This window comes from Lycorma delicatula, chromosome 12 (genome assembly GCF_047948215.1).
Source record: "Lycorma delicatula isolate Av1 chromosome 12, ASM4794821v1, whole genome shotgun sequence".
NCBI lineage: Eukaryota > Metazoa > Arthropoda > Insecta > Hemiptera > Fulgoridae > Lycorma > Lycorma delicatula.
Window position 1 is genome coordinate 16,037,905 of NC_134466.1, and position 20,795 is coordinate 16,058,699.

The 20,795-nt window shown below is 34.9% G+C and overlaps 1 protein-coding gene across 2 annotated transcripts in view; it reads left to right on the top strand.

The window, feature by feature from the left end:
* Positions 1-20,795, top strand: part of LOC142333126 (protein takeout-like) — a 36,913-nt gene that overhangs the window by 15,507 nt on the left and 611 nt on the right. The window contains exons 3-5 of one of the 2 annotated variants that reach the window (XM_075380053.1): positions 13,000-13,147; positions 15,033-15,166; positions 16,976-17,128. In XM_075380053.1, coding sequence (XP_075236168.1) covers positions 13,000-13,147; positions 15,033-15,166; positions 16,976-17,128 — 435 coding nt within the window. The remainder of the gene's footprint in view (positions 1-12,999; positions 13,148-15,032; positions 15,167-16,975; positions 17,129-20,795) is intronic. The other variant, XM_075380054.1, reaches the window with a different exon arrangement.

The following is a 20,795-nucleotide window of genomic DNA, read 5'->3' on the forward strand; positions in this document are numbered from 1 at the left end:
AAAACAGGATAAATGAAGCAATGACAACCGTTAACGAAGAAATGTTAACTAATGTTTGGAGAGAAGTTGAGTATCGTTTGGACATTTGTCGAGCGACTAAGGGCGCACGTATTGAAATTTATTAATCATGTAAAAAAATGTTTGAGACGAAAAATTTGAAAAATAAAAAACATAAACTGCAAGTAATTCTGTTTTAATTTAAACCATGTTCAAAACCGCACCATTATTTTATGATAACTCTGTACAATAAATTACTAATTTTCACTTTTATCTTTCATTTGAATAGTTTGAATTTCATACGATGGTGAAATAAAAATTATACTATGTAGCAGGAGAATGATCGAATAAAAGTTAAAGCTTGACAGAACGTGTCAAGCTTAAATCTTATATATATAAAACTGAATGTTTGTTTGTCCCATATGGGTTCTTATACCATTCATCCGATTGCGATGAAACTTTGGAAAGTTTTGGACACGCCTGCGAAGGTTCGGAATTAGTTTGAACTTGCTAGGTGGCGCTGGGATCGAGATATTTGGAAAAATAGTATTTACGATCCGATTTGGCTCATATTCAGAATATATTTTAGTTACGCGGAAAGAAACATTTTTACAAAAATGGAAATAGGGAAAAAGAGAGAAAGATAAGAAGGGAAAACGGGAAAAAGGGAAAGGTTAAATTTTGTGAAGTTCCGTTATGTTCAGTTTTTTATGTGCTATCCAACTTTCATTTGTGTTCATTTAATACTAGTTTTCATTTAATACTCGTTCATTTTATACTCGTATACTCAATATTATATACCCAAATCTAGCAATGGCGAAGCATTTCCGGGTCAGCTAGTACATAATAATTTCATATATAATCGGATTAGATGAATTCTCCCGCTAACATCGCTTCAGTACCATTTTAAACTTGAAGAAGATTGAGGCTCTGTATTAGAATAACACTCACAGAAAAAATGCTTTTTATTGAGGTAATTTAGGTTGCTCGGCATCCTGTTCATTTTAAATGGAACTGGAGCGACCTGAAGTTAAAGAAAGGATAAATATTGGTCCAAGCGAATATAGGCGAACTTTTATGCGATTTGAAGTTAGCAGAAGTGACAAAATCGGTGCCAGCTCGGAGTAAATGCCATATGTTAGAATGATTTGAATCGAATTTTTTCCACATATACAGAGAAAGCAACATAAAACCTAACCCGTAACGTAACCGCTGCATAATCGGTAGGTTATGTTGGAATGAATTTTTTGATAAATGATACGGATAAATTAAATAAGAAAAACATAAAACGTAATTTAAATCTCGCATTTATTTACCTTATTGTTAAAAAAAATATGCTCAAAATGATCACCCTGGGCATCGATGCACTTTTCTGCTCGACCGATCATATTGAGAGTCGTCTGACGCAAAACGTTGTTGTCAGTTGCGTCGATTTCTCGTTGAATGTTCACCTTCAGTTCATGTTCTGCGAATTTAAGAGGGCCGGATAAATGAAACCGTGACTCGTCTGACATGAAGTACGACAACGGATCTATGTGTCCTCCAAGAATGTTTTCGAGAAGCCAGTTGCAATTTACCAAGTCGTTTCGGTTTGTCTGTCTCCTTCAGTTGTAACGCGGTGCGGTTTCAATTTTAATTCGTGAAGATTTTTACGATAAGATGTGTATTTAACACCAGATTGCTGGGATAACTTGCGTAGTGATTTTTTTGGAATGAAAGTAATTCTCCTTTCTGTATCGGCAATGACCTATGGAGTCCTAACGGAAGGTTGCCTATTTCGTTTTTCATCTGAAACCGAACCTGTTGTACGCCATTTTTTAACTAAATCGTGTACGCTAATCTTCGCTGGGATACAGGAATTCGAACATTTATTCTACGAATACTTACGTGATTCTTCAAACTATCCAGAACAAATACAGGCCTCAACTATAGCTATCCTCTCCTGGATTGAATAACGCATTTTACACAAACAAAACTACACTCACAATACTGCACTGCAAGAAAACGTATACTGCACTGACACGAAACCACCTCATAAACGGCAGCAACAATTAGTAGTAACATATATATCCACTAGGCGCGCTAGTTGTGTGAGAGTCTTTTACAAATAGTATTAGGGGTTTCATTGTGGGTTCGGTTTTATGTTACTCACTCTGTATAAGTTACATTGATAAATGAAAATATAAAAGATACACAAGATTTCTAAAGACATATTATAATACAAAATCTTCAAATGTCCAAGCAGGGATTGACATTTCCAGAAGGGGTCACGGCCCAAGCTTTCGCCGATGACTGTCTCCTTTTAGTTCGTGGTAATTCACGACCACAGCTAGAAGATCAGGCGCAGGCGGCCTTCTCAACCGCAGAGGGTTGGATAGACATTCAAAATTTAAAGATTCCTGTGCCTAAGACGAAGTTTGTGCTTCTCAAGGGCGCAGAAAAATTATCGTACCGTCGTAACCCAGATATTAAATACAAAGGCTGTGTAATCAGCCGATTTAGAGTTCATAAGTACCAAGGTGTTTTGTTTGATGAAAGGTTGCTGTTTAGCAACCGCATTAGGCAAGTAGCGGCGAACGCCGTCTCAGTGATGCACAGACTTAGAAGGATTGCTCGGAAAGACTATGGGTTGTCGGGCCGTCAAATGTACATGGTGTACCGAGGTGTCTTCGAAAGCATGACGTCTTACGCGGCGCCCGTGTGGGCGCATAGGTTGGATATGAATATCACTGCTTCAAAATTTAAGGAGTGCCCAGCGCAGAGCCTTAATTGTACGCACTGGTGTTTTTAAAACAAACTCCTACGAGGCTATCACCGTATTGGGAAAGGCTCTCCCAATCGTTTTAGTGGTGAAAGTTCGGGCAGCCAAGTGGAAATTGCGAAGAGACAGAGAGGCCGAAATATTTGGGATGCGGTTTCGAGTCGGGCCCATACCGGAGCGGAACGGCGATCACAATGCATCGGATCTACATTTCGTTCAGTCGCTCATCTCCCGCCTGCGAAAGAGGCTGCAGAGCCTCGAGACGGAAGCATGGTAGCTGGAATGGGACATCACGACTAAGAGAAGATCCTTGTATAAGTTTATACAGGATTTGGGGGGGGGGGTGGTATGCCTCGAGCTCGTTTTTAACGGCAACGGGTGCCCGGGTGCTCACCAACCACGCTAATTTGAACCAATATCTGTTTCGGTTCCGCCTGGAAGCTGATGAGCTGTGCGTCTGCGGGAAGGTTCAATGAAATGAACACCTAATGTTTGACTGCGCTGCTCTTGGGGAGGGGGGCGGCAGAGACCAGGCCACTCTGGAACTTAGTTAGAAGTCAAGGGGGTCATAAGCGGCGAGTCAATGTGATCGCCGCTTATGACCGGCGAGAAAATTAGCCACTCACAAGCGGCGAATCATTGTCGGACCGTGTGAGAGTTCCTTGATGCGGTTGCTTTGTTCAGCCGGCATCCGTAGTTTGCTTAAGGGAAAGACTCTTACCGCATTGCAGCGGGAAGCTAACCCGGAGTACGGCTGATCACCAGCCAATTGCTATAGCTCCAAGCGCTATAAAATGGTGGAAAGGTACTTGCTGGCATTCAGCGACCTAGACAGGCAGCCAAGTGCTGCCTAGACAAAATAAATTTTATTGTAGATGTCATATATATTTTAAGTAGTTGACGGGGTGCACCTACCCATTGTAGCGAATATATGACAAGTGAGCGGATATTGGAACACGTAAGCCCATCGGCTTACGTGTTCCAATATATCGTGTATGGCACCAAGCTTGGTCCGCTCATGCTGTTAGGTAAGCTCTAGGAGTTATGTTAGTATACTGGTCGCTAAACTGTTCGAGGCACAGCTGTGGCCCAGAGATTCGGTCTTATGCATTAGGGCAACCGAATGGGGTGGTAGCGGGAGAAATACCAAGCAAAGCAATGTCCAAGCAGCCCAATTATTTCCAACTGAAATCTCTTCAGCGGACCGGTCAAGTACGGTCAAAATCCCGTGTGTTTTTGATTGAAAATAAATCGAGTAACGATGTGAATTAGTCATTTTTTTTCTGTAGGATTCCTATTTTAATACGAAACATATTGTTTTTATCCTACAACGAATTCTACAGGATGAAATTAGTAAGAAAAGAAACAGTACTAATAATACTATTTAAAAATAAGTTACCATAAATTTTGTTCATCACATCTTTTTCGTTGAGATCTAGTATATAACTGGTTTGTCAAAAAACATTAGCTCTAAATAAATATGTTTAAGCATAGAGTTGCATGTATAAAAAAAATTTATTATACTGAAATATAAAATAAACTTCACGTAGTAGGAAAACGATCGAAAAAATGAATGATCACTAATTTTGAAAATAAATTCGGCGACAAAGTTCTGTTTTGAAAAAGAGTGGTTGTATGCGTGTACAGTGTTCAATATACATATTAAATAAACCATGAAAAATACTTGACAAAATGTGTTATACATATATACAGATCATTCACGGGAACCGGATGTTTTTGAAGTGGGTTGTACTCGGGTGTTAGTGGTGGGAGGGGCACGTGGCTGATGTCTGACGTTTCCTTCGTTCATAGCATTTACATTTTAGTCGTTGAGATGGAGCCGTGGTCGCTAGACCAACGCCTGTACGCGTATGACAGTTTTGTGCGAAATGACGAATCCGTAACTGCTGTTCAGCTAGATTTCCGCCGTCAGTTTAATATCCATCGTAATGCAAGTGTCCCTTCTCGTAACACAATATTGCGACGGGTAAACAACCTTCGAACAAGCGGTTCAATATTGACGAAAAAACCACCGGGTCCCCGACGAACTGCTAGCACTCCGGAGAAGATCGAACGAGTAAGGGAAGCCATTGTCAGAAGCCCACGCCGCTGTATTCAGAGGCATTCAGCAGCGCTTCAAATGAGCACAAGTACGGTAAGACGAATTCTGCATTTCCATCCTTACAAGATAGCCGTCGTGCAGCCGTTAAACGAGCAAGATTTCAAGCAGCGATTACAATTTTGTCGACAAACGCTTACCGTTTTTGAAGAAAATGAAAATTTGTTATTGTTAATGAGTGACGAAGCCCATTTTCATCCGAATGGCTTCGTCAACAAACAGAATTGCCGGTATCGGGCAGAAAGAAGACCACATCAGCTTCACGAGAGACCACTTCATAGCTCAAAGGTGACTGTCTGGTATGCAATAGGATAGGAAAGGTCGGTGTTATTGGACCGTATTTTTTTTGAAGAAAATGAAGCTGCCGTAACTGTAACAGCTGATCGTTACATCGCGATGTTGAATACGTTTTTCATCCCTGAGTTACGAAACCGGGGAATCGATTTGCAAAATGTGTTATTCCAGGATGGAGCTACAGCGCACACAGCGAGGGCAACGATGGCTGTTCTCCGTAACTTGTTTCCGGGACGGATCGTTTCCAGATTCGGCGACATTCCTAGGCCCCCTCGGTCCCCGACTTGAGTAGTTTTGATTTTTTCTGCGGGGGTTTCTGAAATCGCGTGTGTACGGCAATAAACCGCGTACATTGGAGGACCTAAAGATCGCAATCCATCATCACGTCACCCAGATTGATGTAGACATGCTGCAAAGAATTGAGGCCGGTTACCGTGAAAGGCTACAACAATGTATTGCCCAAAATGGACATCGCTTGCCGGACATAATTTTTCGTTTATGAGTAAGTAACAAATGCTTTAACAAGTGTTTCAGTACCAATAAAAAATTTTTAAGGTAAATATTCAATTTTTTATGATTATTTTAAAAACATCCGGTTCCTGTGAATGACCCTGTATAAAACATTTTCAGGCTCAAAAATCTCCAAACTACTTCTTCAGTTTCATTGAAATTTAAATATGCATGTTAAAATTGATCGAGTCGTTTTCGAACGATCAGGATCATCAGCTGGTCTAGGTCGCAACACTTTTGAAGTTTGAATATCATTACAGTAATTACTGTGGGACTTTGATAAATAAATGCTAATCGAAAAGCTGTTTTGCGTATAAGGTTACATTTTTGTTCAGGATTGTAAAAACACAATTCAAATATATATTCAAAATCATTCTTATGTGTATTTAATAAAATGAATTTGAATGTACGGAAGGTGTCGTAAAACACAATTTTAAAGATTATAGAGGTACTGTCGCGCCTCTCTGTCAAATTGTCATACTTGCCTGAGAGGGCGCTAGCGACGCCCCTCGATAAACTAATAAATTGGGGTTAGTGTAGTAACTAAAAAATCGCAAAATCAGCTGATTTTCGAAGTCGAAAGTTGTAAAGTTCCAGTCCTTGTAAAGATAATTCCTTTTAAATGGATTTTAATGCTAACTGTGGATACCGGTGTCTTTCGCGGTCGAATTTCAATTAACCACACGTATCAGGAACGGTCGACCTGACTCTATTCCAGCCTACATGTTTATCGGTACATTTATACTTACATTGCAGCTATGTCAGGCCTGACAAGCCGGTAGCAGTAATTGCATTTGTTTGCAGATGACTTCAGTAAAAACAAGAGGTTCCCGATTCGATCCGTATGATTTTTTTTATATTATAACTGTACTAAACGATCCGATTTCAATAATTTTTTACCTTTAATTTGTACACAAAGGTTCTCTGATTGTGCTGTTGTAGTTTGTTTTATAGAACTCGAATAGAAACTTTTTTTAACAAGTTTTGAAAAGATTAATTTTTGAAAAGATTAATTTTCGCTTAGTTGTAATTTATTATTAATCCGATTCATTCCGATTCAAGAAAAGCATTTAAAATTCAATAAAAGTAATAAAATTTCTTAAAATAATTCCTATATTCCAGGCGACTCATTTTCGATAGTATTTATTTAATTTAGTTTCTATCTATTCCTTTTTTTAACAGACTTTTGAAGGGACTTGTTTCTCATCTTTTACTTTTTTTTAATTGTTATAATAATATTAGAAAAATAAAAATAATAAATAAACCCGATTATCAAATAAATTTACAAATTCCTTTTTTTAATACAGACTTCATTTTTTGAACTATTCATATTAAAACGATAAATAAAATTAACTTAAAAATCCATTAAAAAATGTCGTTTAAAGTACTCGATTCATACTTTTTTTAAATTTGTTTTTAATTTGGTACCAAATTAAAGTTTGATATTCATAAATTAAATAAATATTTTATTTCGATCGGAACAGAATGACACATTATATAAATCACGTCAGGAATCGCAGACATCCAACTCTACGAATAACTGTTCCTGCATTTATCTGGTTAGTTCAAGAAAAATTATGGTAAAACCTTGCTTAGAACAGCAACTCAAAATATAAAATTAGTTAAAAAATTAAAAAAATAGATCCGATTAAAGTTAAAATTAATTTAACGGTTCGGTCTGTCGGTTAACTTGTCGCAAATCACTTGTTTAACAGCTGATTTTCGAAGTCGAAGGATATGAGGTTCAAATCCTAATAAAAGTTAGTCGCTTTTATACGAATTTGAATACTAAACAGCGAATAACAGTGTACTTTGGTGGAAGGGGTTCAATTAACTTATACGTTTAGGAACGAACGGCCTGAGTTTGTGTAAGATTTATAACGTCATATGTATAATTTTCATCTCATTTGGCCACGACGTTGCTTATTGCTTACAAGTTAAACAGATTGCATCGTATACCTTAGAAATATAAAGTAAAAAATGTGAAATAAACTATTTAAAATAAAAAAAAAATTCTTTTCGGCACGCTGGAAGGCGAAGGTAGATTCCACCGGGGCAAAAGAGGAGTTGGCGAACTCGGATTGTACGAGCTCGTATTAAACATTATTTTCCAAATTTTCTCATTAGACTACAAGCTACTGCTAAATTTATCTACACTTCCTTTTGATTTTACTGAACTGCTTGACAACACACCTATTTGAGGGTTAGCGGAAGATTCTAAGTTTGTCCCTTTGTATCGATAAAAAAAGCCGATGCTTTCACAAAGTTTTATTTAAAAACACGTATAAATGATACTGAGAAATGATGCTGAGAATGATGCTGAAGTGAAGCTGAGAAATGAACTTTCTGATGGGTAAGACTTTTCACGCTCACGTTGATTAGCGTGCTTTGACAGTGTCCTGAGGTATTTCTACTTGTTTTCCTTGATCTGCTGAAGATGAGCCTCCCTCTGACGACCGGGGTTAGAATTTCCTTTATCTACGTCCTCACGTTCCCTCGCCAAATATTGACTCACCCGTTTGGAGTTTTTTCGCTATTGGTAACTTTTCTTCTTAAGTCTAGGCAGTATTTTACACATTTTCACATTTTAAGTAAGGATAATACACAGAAAAATCACACTTCTTGGAATAAAAATTAAAATATGCACAGTACTGTCACGGCAGTTTAAATGCGTTCACTTCAAATTCATTCGATACGACAGTGGTTTCATACGTAAACAAGTTTCACATGTTAAGCATTTGGGAAGCCTCCGCTTCTCACTATTCCAACAATATTTTGGTCATCCCTTGCCGTAAGGGTTGTTCATATCAGAAATTGTTTCAGACGAAATTTTTGAGAAATATTTAGAGGAGTAACGGCCACTTTAAACTTCGACACTGTGTCTTTTAATGAAGCTTTTGTCCTTGAGACCCCATTTTTTCCACTCCTTGAACCTTATCCAAAGAATTCGTTTAAACGAATTCGCTATTTTACTTAATAAGAAATTATAGCGATATTTTGTTTTTTCGAAAAAGCCTCCCATTTCCAGTCCCACGGTCCGATTTTGCCCATTAGCGAACTCGACCGAGATTTTTGGTCGTTATATTTTATGAATCAATTTAAAAGTGACTGGCGCAAAATTACTGCAGTTATCGTGTCCAAAAGAAAGTGAAATATATAAATACATATGTAAACTTTTGAACTGACGGTGGTTTTGGTGTCTGGGGGATATGAAACGCGAAGATATGTTGAAATTTTCCGGAAGTCGAATGATGGTACCCGTTAAAATAGGTAGCTTTTTTAATGAAATCTACCTAATACGTGAAATAATATTAAAGTAAACACTACAAAATACTAAATATAAAAACAAAATTTATCACAATTCAGAAGACTAGTGAAAATTATTTCAGCACATATTTATGGACATTTTTAAGGGAGATGGAGAAAATTCGCTGTTTTTTTTTTTTAATTTTTAATTAGTATTATTTAAAAACTCTTCGACAGAGTATCTGTAAAAGAGAGTCAGGTAATTGTATTTTAAATAAATAGGTGGGAAGATATTTTTAAGTAGTTTGGTAATTTATCAAAAATGGTAGTAGAAACTAGTTAATAAAAGCCCTTTCTCGTAAACGGAAATGTTACCCTGAAGTATACAAAAACAGTTTATTAGAGATGGATATTGTTATATTTTAAAAATAAGTGACTTTTTTGTACATTCAAAAATATAAACAAAAGAATATACTTTCTAAATATCAATCTACACGATTCATATTCATGGGCGCCTTGAAAACTGGTTCTGATGTTTGTAGGGAGCCCCAACAGATAATATTATGATTTTTTACTTCAGTTCAGAATATATGCGAGTAAAATAAATATTTAATAACGATAATAAGCTTAGTGTTTTGTTTAGGTTCTTCAAAGCAAAACAGAACGTTTTTATTTTACGGCAAACGAAATCAATTTGATGATTTCAAGAGAATTTTGTTATTAATGAAATACCCAGAAATTTCCCTTTACGGGCACAGAAATATTATCCTTATCGATGGTAATTCTATCCACGAGATTAGTACTATTACGTTTACCTGAGAAGTTTTCCCATTTTTTATAGGGATTTTTTTTTATTTTCAAAATAAGAATTGAATAGCATCAGTTGATTTATATTTTTTAATTCGTTTCTTGGTGTCAGTTGTATTATTATTATTATTATTATTATTATTATTATTATATTTAAAAAAATTATAATTTTATTATTGAATTTATATTTATAAAAAAAGACATGGTTTAAAAAAGATAGTCTGTTTGTGTGGAACAAATACTTCAAGTATTAGTACTATTAGTTAAGTGTTAAGTAACATTAAAAAAACAAAACAGTAACAGCTTTTTCCTGTTCAACAGCTCTCACATAGTATCTGCCACTACCTACTTATTAGTTCCCGCTTATTTAGATAAGCCTACTGCCGTTCTGTTGTAGAGTATTTTACATGACGATTATGATTTATTCTATTTTAAAATTTCTATTACATTAATAACATCTTTTGCCGATAGATAGTATTATTACCGTTTAGGTCAGGTTACTTCCTAGTTTATTATTGTACTAAATTATTAATTTAGCGTAATTTCCACTTAAATCTTCCTCTATTTTTAATTGAATTGTAAATGTAATTACACGTTGTAGAACCGGTTTTGTTTTTACTTTCTCATAATAAATGCGATGTATATAGGCTACTAAATAGAGAAAGTTATAGGAAGATTTAAAAAATATATATTTGTTTTGAGATCTTCAACCTTTAATTAACATACGTTAGAGTTTTTTTTAGAATGCATTATAATATACGTTACGATTTAAATGTTTCAGGTCTAAATAATAATTTACGGTCTAAATAATAACAGGTTAGAAATGCTGTTATCACTTACTTGATATATCTTCTTTCATTCACTGTATTAAATTTAATCTACCTGGTGACGCCTGTAAGAGAGAAGATACCTTACAGAGAAGCTGTATAAAATTAGCCCTAAAAAAATAATCTTCCTGTAATAATACGCCTGCCTACTAAGAATTTCTTTCTGAACCACTTTGCTGCTATTGCAAGAAAACAAAAAAAATAGGGAGTTATATCTCATAAAAGTAAATCTTTTCAAAAGTTATCGTAATTATAATGTGTACAGATTGACTTTAAACAGATATATGTTAAAAACCATTACATTGAAAAAATTAAACTGAATTTATATAATGACAGCCACCAGTCTGTGGCGACTTACCAGGCGCTCCTGGATACTCTGTTTCCAGATGCTCCGGAGGGTGAAGCAGAAGTCGGCGTCAGGGCGGATGAGACGCCATTCCCTGGCGTGCGGGTTGTGGATCCCGTAGATATAGACCGAGTGGTTTCTCGAATGGCACCGGGTATTGACCAACTTGATCCGGATATTTTCTATCATCTGCCGCCTGTCATAAGAGAGCCGTTGGCAGGCTGTTCTCGGGGTGCCTAAGCTGGGGCTGCTTTCCGGCTTGCTGGAAGGTAGCTTTGGTGAGGGTGCTCTTAAAACCCCCTAGTGAGGTTAGTAGTTATCGACCTATCAGCCTCTTGCCAGTTATCGGTAAGTTGCTGGAAAGGCTGGTTGTGGAACGGTTCTGGGAAAACATCGATATGAACTGTTCTCTAAATCGAGGCCAGTGCGGCTTCACGAAAGGAGTTGGAACCGAAGATTGCATCCTAAATGCTGTTGCCGAGGTGGAAAGCGCCTACTATAAATATACTTTGGCAATCTTTATTGACATAGAGGCAGCATTTTCTTCCTTGTGTTGGAGTTCTGTCCTCTATGTGTTGGAACGCCGCAATGTTCCCGTAGCCCTACAGGCCGTAGTTCGTGACTACTTGTCTAACCGCACGGCTCAGTTTAAAGATGCGCATCTAGTTGTAGAAAATCCGTCACCAGGGGGAGCCCGCAGGGTTCCGTTCTCGGACCCTTTGCTGTGAAACCAGGTCTTTGACGGATTTCTGGGTTTGATATTCCCGGAAGGGGTCACGGCCTAGGCTTTCGCCGATTAATTCGTGGTAACTCACGACGACAGCTAGAAGATCGAGCGCAAGCGGCTTTATCAACCACAGAGGGCTGGATGGACATGCAAAATTTAAAGATTTCTGTGCCCAAGACGAAGTACATACTTCTCAAGGGCGCAGACAAATTATCATAAAGTCGGTACCCCTACAATAAGTATAAAGTCTGTGTAATCAGCCGAGTTAGAGTTCATAAGTACGTAGGTGTTTTGTTTGAAGAGAAGTTGCTGTTTAACAACCACATTAAGCAAGTAGCGGCGGACGCCGTTTCAGTGATGCAAACACTTTAAAAGGAGGATTGCTCGGAAAGACTATGGGCTGTAGGGCCGTCAAATGTACATGGTGTACCGAGGTGTCTTCGAAAGCATGACCTCTTACGCGGCGCACGTGTGGGCGCATAGGTTGGATATGAATAGAGCACTTCTTCAAAATTTATGCTTTTCGGATGAAATTTCAACCGAAACGCACGTTGCACAGAAATTACTGACTTTGACAAGCGAAATCCTAACACACAAAAAGACTTCTCGCTTCCCGTGGCAACCATTTTATCTACTGTCGACGCCTAGCGAGCAAATGGTTTACTAACTGCCTAGTATATGTGGAAAAAACTATTTGAAGCACTTTTTCGTACAGTACTTGTTTTATTCTTATGAGCGAAATAGTTTTTTGTTAATGAATTTTAGAAACTCCGAAGAACATTATGACACGCTCTGTATATGTGTTTGTTTCAATAGCTGCAATGATTTCTAACAGTCCCTCAGGAGAGGGATTTTGAATCAGATGGGCACCTACGACCTGGAGGAAACCTTGAGATTACCTTTGGAGAAGACTGTTTGTATTGTACTGCGAATTCTATGAAGATACATTATCCTTTCTAATTACATACCTTTCTTTGTATTTCATCCTTTCTGCTCCATCTTTCCATAGCTTGTGTATCTTCATTTGTTTTATTATAGCTTCTTCTTTAGTAATGTCTGTTTGTGTTCCGGTCATTCTTATTTTTCTTTCTTGATTGGAGCTTAGAAAATGCTCTAACCAAGATGGTTTTCTATTCTTTACTTCATCAAATTCTTCTTTTTTTTTATTCTTATCTATACATTTGTTTTCCTTTTGTCTGTCCATTATTTACCGCAACTATTTTAAAACATTCACAGTTCTTCTCTTCTTTTTTTTATAATCTGTAAAAAATGAATACTTAATGAACTAATAGTAGTACTTTATATAATATTCAAAGCATAATATAATAATTTTTAACGGTGGTTTGTTTCTACAACGGTAAATAGGTGATGTGAAGTATAAAACACCACGTTTGGATCCACTTGATATATCAGAAGTTAGAGTCGATCAAGGTTCAAAACGTTTTGGTTTATCATTTTTATTGAAAAATTGTAAATTAACTGGTTTAAAAGATGCTGTATTCACTGCTGCCAGGTATTACATGAAATTTTATTTCTTTAATCTATATATTAATTTACTTGTTTTTTAGAGAAATGTATTTATTTTTTTGTATAAGGGAAAGGTAAATCAAATTAACAATAATTTGTGTAGATTAGATTTAGGGTTATATACCTTGGTTTTTACACCCTTAATATTTTTGTTATTAATAATGAATATACAACATAGAAGCTGCACTTCACTTAATGAGTCTCCAAAAACTTGAAGAACAGGTTTATGCCTAAATTTTCCAATGATGAAAGTGAACAATTTTCTGGTTTTTACTATTATTAGCAAATAATTTTCTGGGTTTGTGCGTTAAACAGGCTGCTAATAAGCGTCTAGGATTGATAAAAATGAATAAGATTGTCGAATTATATTACTCTAGAATGATAATTTCAATGAAGCTGTTGAGAATATCAGTGAAGATGATGATGACAACGCAGATTCTTTACATTCAATTAATGTGTTCGAGACTACCAAGAATCGGTGTGAAAAACAACTTAAGTTCAGTAGAGGCTTTACTGATAAGAGTTATTCCTATCAAAAAATGTTCATAAACAATGGTGCAAAATCACTTATTATAATAAATAAATTTTGATTTCATTATCAACCTAAAATACAGAGAAAAAAGTTATTGTTTTTAAAAAGTAAAATGTATTGTGTTACCTTTAATTTCTGAAACTTACTTTTAAATATAAAAATAATCTAATTTATGTAAAAAGTATGCAGTGCTTTTTTTAAATGTTTAACCTTATAATTATCTAGTTCAAAAAAACAAATTTTACATTCAAATATAGTAAAAACGTTACATCTAATAAAATAAAAATACATAGAAAAAAAGAACTATTTGTTTGTATGATGTCTTTTTGCAGTTTACTTTATGTATCACGATAATCTATTGTAAATATAACCTAATTAAGTGCCACATTTGTTTGATAATCTGAATGAATTGATAATTCAAACTACACCCAGCCTCTATTAGTTTAGGTTATCAATATTCTAATATTTTGATAATAAATTTATTAATTAACATTTGGATTTTAAAATTAACATTTTATATTGAGAAGTGAATAAAAAATATAAAACCGTGGCGGAGTGATAGCAACTCAGGCTTTCATCTAGAAGTCCTGGGTTTGAATCCTGGTCAGGCATGGCATTTTTCATATGCTACAAATTTCCATTCTCATAGGGCAAAATGACCAAAGCAGTTGATGCCTGTCATCTCAAAAAAAAAAAAATAAATAAATATATATATATATATAAATATAAAATATATTGAATAAAATATACCTATATAATTTTCTTTATGATTAATTCACCATATAAACTTAAAGCTTGTGTGTGGGAATACAGAATGAACATTTTTGAAGTGTATAAAAATGCCAAGCTTGGCCATGATTAAACCTAGGACTTTCAGATGAAAGGTTGAATTAATACCACAGTACTCGGAAAATGACAATGTTAAATAAGCATCTTATTGCTTATTTTGTAAATAAGCAATATACAAAATTGACAGGAAATTTTTATTTTATTTAGGAATATTCAGTATGTTAAAGTTGGTACCATTTCCTACTTTCTTTATAATTTCATTTCGTCATTTATGGACATATTTATTAAGAAACATTAAAATGTTTACTACTGACATAAATGTAAGATTAACTTATTTTCTGAGAATGGTGTAACAATTAAATTCACTTCTTTGAAGTTTTTGTATTTGTTAGCAAGAACTTGAATTTTATTAGTTACTTATGTTTTTAAAATGAGTTTAATCCATTTTTTACTGACTGATAAATTAATGCGTTTAGTCCTATTGAAATTAACTGTTTATTTAATTTACGGTAACACATTAAAAAAAACCAATAATCTTTTCTTTTTTTAGAGTTGATCTACCAAAAAAGCATATAGAATGGGATTTTTTTCACCCCTACATCACTATTATTGGTAATTATAAAATGTCTGGTAAAGTTTTAATATTGCCAATACTAGGTGAAGGACCTGCAAATATTACATTAAGTAAGTACATCTTTTTATAATAATAATTTAACTGTTAAACTTTTGGTATTATGTGTAACATTTAAAAAATATAAATTGGTATTTATATTTTTAAGGTACTGTCGAACCTCGTTATGAAAACGGGCAGGACAACCGTCTTGCTGGAAAATGAAGTTGTCTAGTAGCTGAGGCGTAAGCCATAATTGTAACATATCCAGGTATATCATGCCGGTTACTGTAGTTTCCATAAAAAAGAACGGCCCATACACTGCCTCACGAGAGATCGCACAAAAAAAGTTTACTTTTGAAGAATCCCAAATATTTTACATTTGGGATTCTCCGAAATGTATGACTAATAATTATGTGTGACTCAAATAACTATGACTATAGTTATTTGAGCACCTTTAATGCTGCTACTGATAATATCACTATTTGTTGTATATGTTACTACTATCGTCTGTTGTTTATTGTAAATTATTCATCTCTCATTGCAATACAGTTCATTCTTTATAATTTTGTTTTCTAAAATCCCTTGTGTTAATATGCACAACACCAGTTTTGGATATCTGAAAATCCTCACCAGATGTTTGAGTGTCTACTTCACGATGAGTTATCGTATAACAGAGACAATATTTTTTGACCAGATGTCAATACAAAAGTGTACCATACAATTTTAGAATTATACCCTCAGTTTACAAATCGTGAAAAAAGTACTGCTTCTTCCAACGAAAAAGAGCAACACTCAAATGTATTACTAGCAGTCATTCGTGCGACTGTTGTGTGACAGAAGAACAAACTGTCAGCGAAGGGCAGTAGCCTCAAGATTTTCCAGGTTTACATAGTTGTAATTTTCTCCTCTGCAACTACTTAATTAGAATCTAAGAATCAAATTCTCACACTACGATGAAATAAAAATGAATATTCAACAAGAAATCGACGGTATTGATATTTTATGTGTGAGGTGACTCTTAATATGATCTCTTGAGCACTTAGTGCATCACTGCAAAAAGTGCTCACTTCAAACATCTTTTGTAAAAATATGGTAAATATGTAAACTTTTGCTAATGTAAATACAGAATTTAATTTAATTTACATTTTCAATTCATTCATAATATGTTACATGTCATAACTGTGTTAGTAAGTTGTTCACTCTGTATATTTGTCCCCTGTTATTACTCAATCAATGAAGTTTCTCTGTAGTATTAATTAATTGTCCAGAGTGAATTATTTGATAATAATTATTATTATTTTATCATTGTTAGTTTTTTATTATTTCACAGTATGTATTGATGATTGTTTAACAATCAAAATGGCCATCAAGTTTTAATTTTGTTTTTTAAACAGTTTTTAATTGTTTTCTATTCTTGAATATTATTCAAATAACCATTATAGATTGTTAAAAAAAATAATAAAACGCTATTTAAAAAATATAGAACCCAATAATAAAGTTCTTCCCCATTGTTGTCACATCAACTGGTTCTAAATTTGATTACCAACATTGATTCATATATAATTTTTAACAATATTCATCCCATTATCATTAAGCAATTAAATGAATAAATAAATACAAGGGAACTAAACTTATTGATTTAACAAATAAAAACTATAATTTACAACAAAGAAGTGATGTGTAAACAACTGGGAAATGGAGAGATTGATTCTCCACAAAAACATTAATGGTAACACCAATTTAAAGAAAATTCTTTCATACAAAAATAAAAATTGATTTACAGTTGTAATATTTAATACATTTTAATAAAAATTCACTGATAATTGTACTTTTATTACTCAACATGAAATAAAGTATATATATATTTTTTTTTTAAACAGCAAACACAAAAACAGTCTTTGAAATTGATTTTGATCTTGTTAAAAAAAAAGATGGATTTGAATATATGAAGGTTAGAAAAACCCATCTTCATACAAATGTTGGTGGTTGCATTTTTAAGTTTGAAAATCTGTTCAATGGTGATAAATTACTTGGTATGTACTTTGCTAATTTTATTTTTAAATATTAAGCTTATTTTTTTTTTTATAAAATTATCTTTATAAAAACTAAATTACTTTAAAGCGGCTGTAGATGAATAATTCTAGCTCAATTTTCTTTTGATTAATAAAATATTTAATGCATATTAACCCTCATCCAGTTTTCTTAACAGATATTAAAAATCATGGCAAATGAAGTATTTAACAAGAATTAATGCTTGTTACGTAGCTGATAAATCGAAAGCTGAGAAAAAAGTTGTATTCAATGAATACAACTTTGAGTTCTGATTTATGGATGAAAATATTGACCCTAGGGAGAAGAAACATGTAAATATTTTATTCAAATCAATAATAAATTAGACATCAGGAATAAGTATATGTGCTAATTACACAGGTAAAATAAGGATATGTTGAGAAGGACAAAAGGAAAATCATGAATAAACACTGATTTGAGCAACATTGCAAAATAAACAAATAAAAAAGAGAGCTATTTCTATTAATAAATAACATAAGGTAATTATGCAAAAATTATGAATGTTAAGAGTGTAATCATAATGGAGAACCTTGCCTACAAAGGCAATTTGACATCAGGTCAAGTCATCAGTCACCAGTAACAAAAACAGGCGATAAGTAATATTAGGAATAACATGCATCCCATACCAGGATAACGAAGAAAATTAAAAACAGTACAGAAAAAATATTTTTTAGATATTAATTGAAGCACATTAAGTTAAATGAGTATGCAGGAAATTTTGAGTTAATGTAATTAGTATAACATAAAAATTCATCAACAGTTTTTAATAAGTTAGTTAAAAGAGATCTTTTAGATTAATAAATAAGTCATTAAAATTGTAGATAAAAGCATAATAAAGCTATTACTCAAAATCTGAATTTTTACGATACATATATATAAGAACTTTTGTTATTCGGTTTTTTATAGTGTAATTGAAAAATAACCAATCTAATACATCTGTTATGCACAAATACAATATATAATTCAATTTTTTTACACTACTAGTTGAAACTTTAGACTTAGAAATGGAAATGCTACCCATGAATATCTGCTTGTATTTTTTCTTATTCTCAAAACTTTTTACAAGTTGTCAGTTTAGAATGTTCTTGGTAAATTCACAAACAGCAATTTGAAGTTCTGGTGGGTTTCCTCGACAAACATTACTTTTCGCATAACTATGGTATCATAGTTTAAAAGTCCAAAAATAAAATCACTTTGAATTAGAAGCTGCATCAATACATTTAAAAAATTTAACTCGTCAATGAACGACCAAAAGGAGGTATAGAAAGTGCCAATTATACGAGGTGCGACAATAAAGTAATAAGACTGATTTTTCTTTGCAAGATGTGGCAACCCTGCAGCTTATGTAGGCACACCATCTTTGACCTTGGTCTATAAGCTACTTCTAGTCCAACCGGCACATTGATGCAACTGCTCAGTCGTGAGTTGTGCTGTTATAAGTGAACAGGTGTTTGTCTCTCGTCACAGAAATGAAACCGCAAAATATTGCGCAACGGTATGCCATTTCTTTTTGCGTTAAATTGGGTGAAAACGCGACGACAACTTACGGTAAGCTTCAGAAGGCTTTTGGAGAGGAGGTTATGTCAAGAGCTCAAGTTTTTCGATGGCATAACATTTTTAGTGAAGGCAGAACGAATGTTGAAGATGAAGACCGTAGTGGACAACCATCAACCTCACGGACAGATGTCAACTTGACCAGGATGCGTGAAATCATACGATCTGATCGAATATTATCCGTGAAAATGATTGCAGAACTCAACATCAATCGAGAAACGGTTCATCTAACTGAAGATCTTGGTATGAGAAAGATTTGTGCAAAAATCTCACACAACAGCGAGAAAACGGAAAAATGTGGCAGCCGATCTGTTAGAGCAAACGGAAATCAATCCAGATTTGTTGAGCTGTGCTATCACTGGTGATGAAGGTTGGTTTTTTTAATACGATCCAGAGACAAAACGCCAAAGTTCGTAATGGTGCACGAAGGGATCACCCAGACCAAAAAAAGCTCGCATGTCAAAGTCAAAAGTGAAATGCATGCTTGTGTGCTTCTTCGATTCCAAGGGAATTGTTCATAAACAGTGGGTGCCTCCTGGACAAACAGTTAACCAATATATCTACAAAGAAATTTTAGAAAGACTTCGTAAACGAGTTCTTCGTGTCCGTGCCAACATTGCTGATAATTGGATTCTGCATCACAATAATGCGCCATCCCATACTGCTCTGTCAGTACAGCAATTTTTAACCTCAAAACAAATTTCAGTACTACCACAGCCACCTTATTCACCAGATATCGCTCCGTGCGACTTTTTTCTATTTCCAAGAGTCAAAATGGCGGTCAAGGACACCTTTTTCAAACAACACAAGATGTCCAAAAAGCTGTAATGAGGGACATAAAGACGTGTTCACTTATTACAGCACAACTCACGACTGAGCAGTTGCATCAATGTGCCGCTTGGACTAGAAGTAGCTTATAGTTCAAGGTCAAAGATGGTGTGCCTACACAAGCTGCAGGGTTGCTACATCTTGCAAAGAAAAATCAGTCTCATTACTTTATTATCGCACCTTGTATAGCAAATAAAATTAACTAAATTGAAGTTGTATCTACTAGACACTACTGAATGGTTTTTACTTTTAAAAATAGTTATAGAATTTAAAGCATGCAGCTGAGGTCCCATAGTTGTATGTTTTTAATACTTAGTAATTGACCACTTGCAGATTATCTGAATGCCAATTTCTGTAATTGAGAAGCATCATCAGGTTTTTATCATATATAACAAAAATCTATTGCCATCTATCAGCAGCTGTTTTAAACAAATAATACCGTTTCATTGGTAATATGTTTTTGGCTTTATAAGCTTTGTCAAAAGCACTTTTGGGTATTCACAGTAAAATCAGCCTTTCTGCATACCACATTGTATGGAGCAAATCAGTTTCCTGCATACCATTTTGTATGGGCCAGATCTGTGTATGTATTGTTACCACATATATGCCTAATTTAATATTGGCGGGCAAACACAGTAGCAACGATGTGAGCTGGCACACAGTATATGTACGCACCGATACAAGCATTACTCCCACCATAGCGACGCTGCAGCCCCACCACTCTCAGGCTCCAATAAAAGGGTGCACAAGAGTGAATTTTCAATTCATCATCAAACACCACCTGGAGAAGTTCCCTGGCCACCTCAATGTGGAACCTCCCAGCAGATGCCAACATCCCTGCCAGAGCCATTGGACGCAAACGCTACCATCCCGCTCCAGCTGGCATAGTCAGCAGCAGGAGCCGACCCAGTGTGGGATTGCTCAGGGAGAACCGCCTTGGCAAAGGATGACAGACATGACACCACTGACAAGCTGTAGTTGGGCTGCCGCTGAGGGAAAGCCCGGTCTGACTTCAATGGATGAGATGTAACTCCCAGACTTCACCGGAGACCAGCTTCTGGAACCAACAGCTCTACTCAGAGCTAATGCAAAAAAACGGCCCTTTTCAGGGCCACCACAAGGTTATAAGGCCGTCAAAGCCAATTGACAAAGGCCCTTTTCAAGGCTAGTAAGTGCAAAGTGCCATCAAAGTCATTTGGCGATAGTATAAATAGTTACCACACATTAATTCTACAATGTACAAATGGA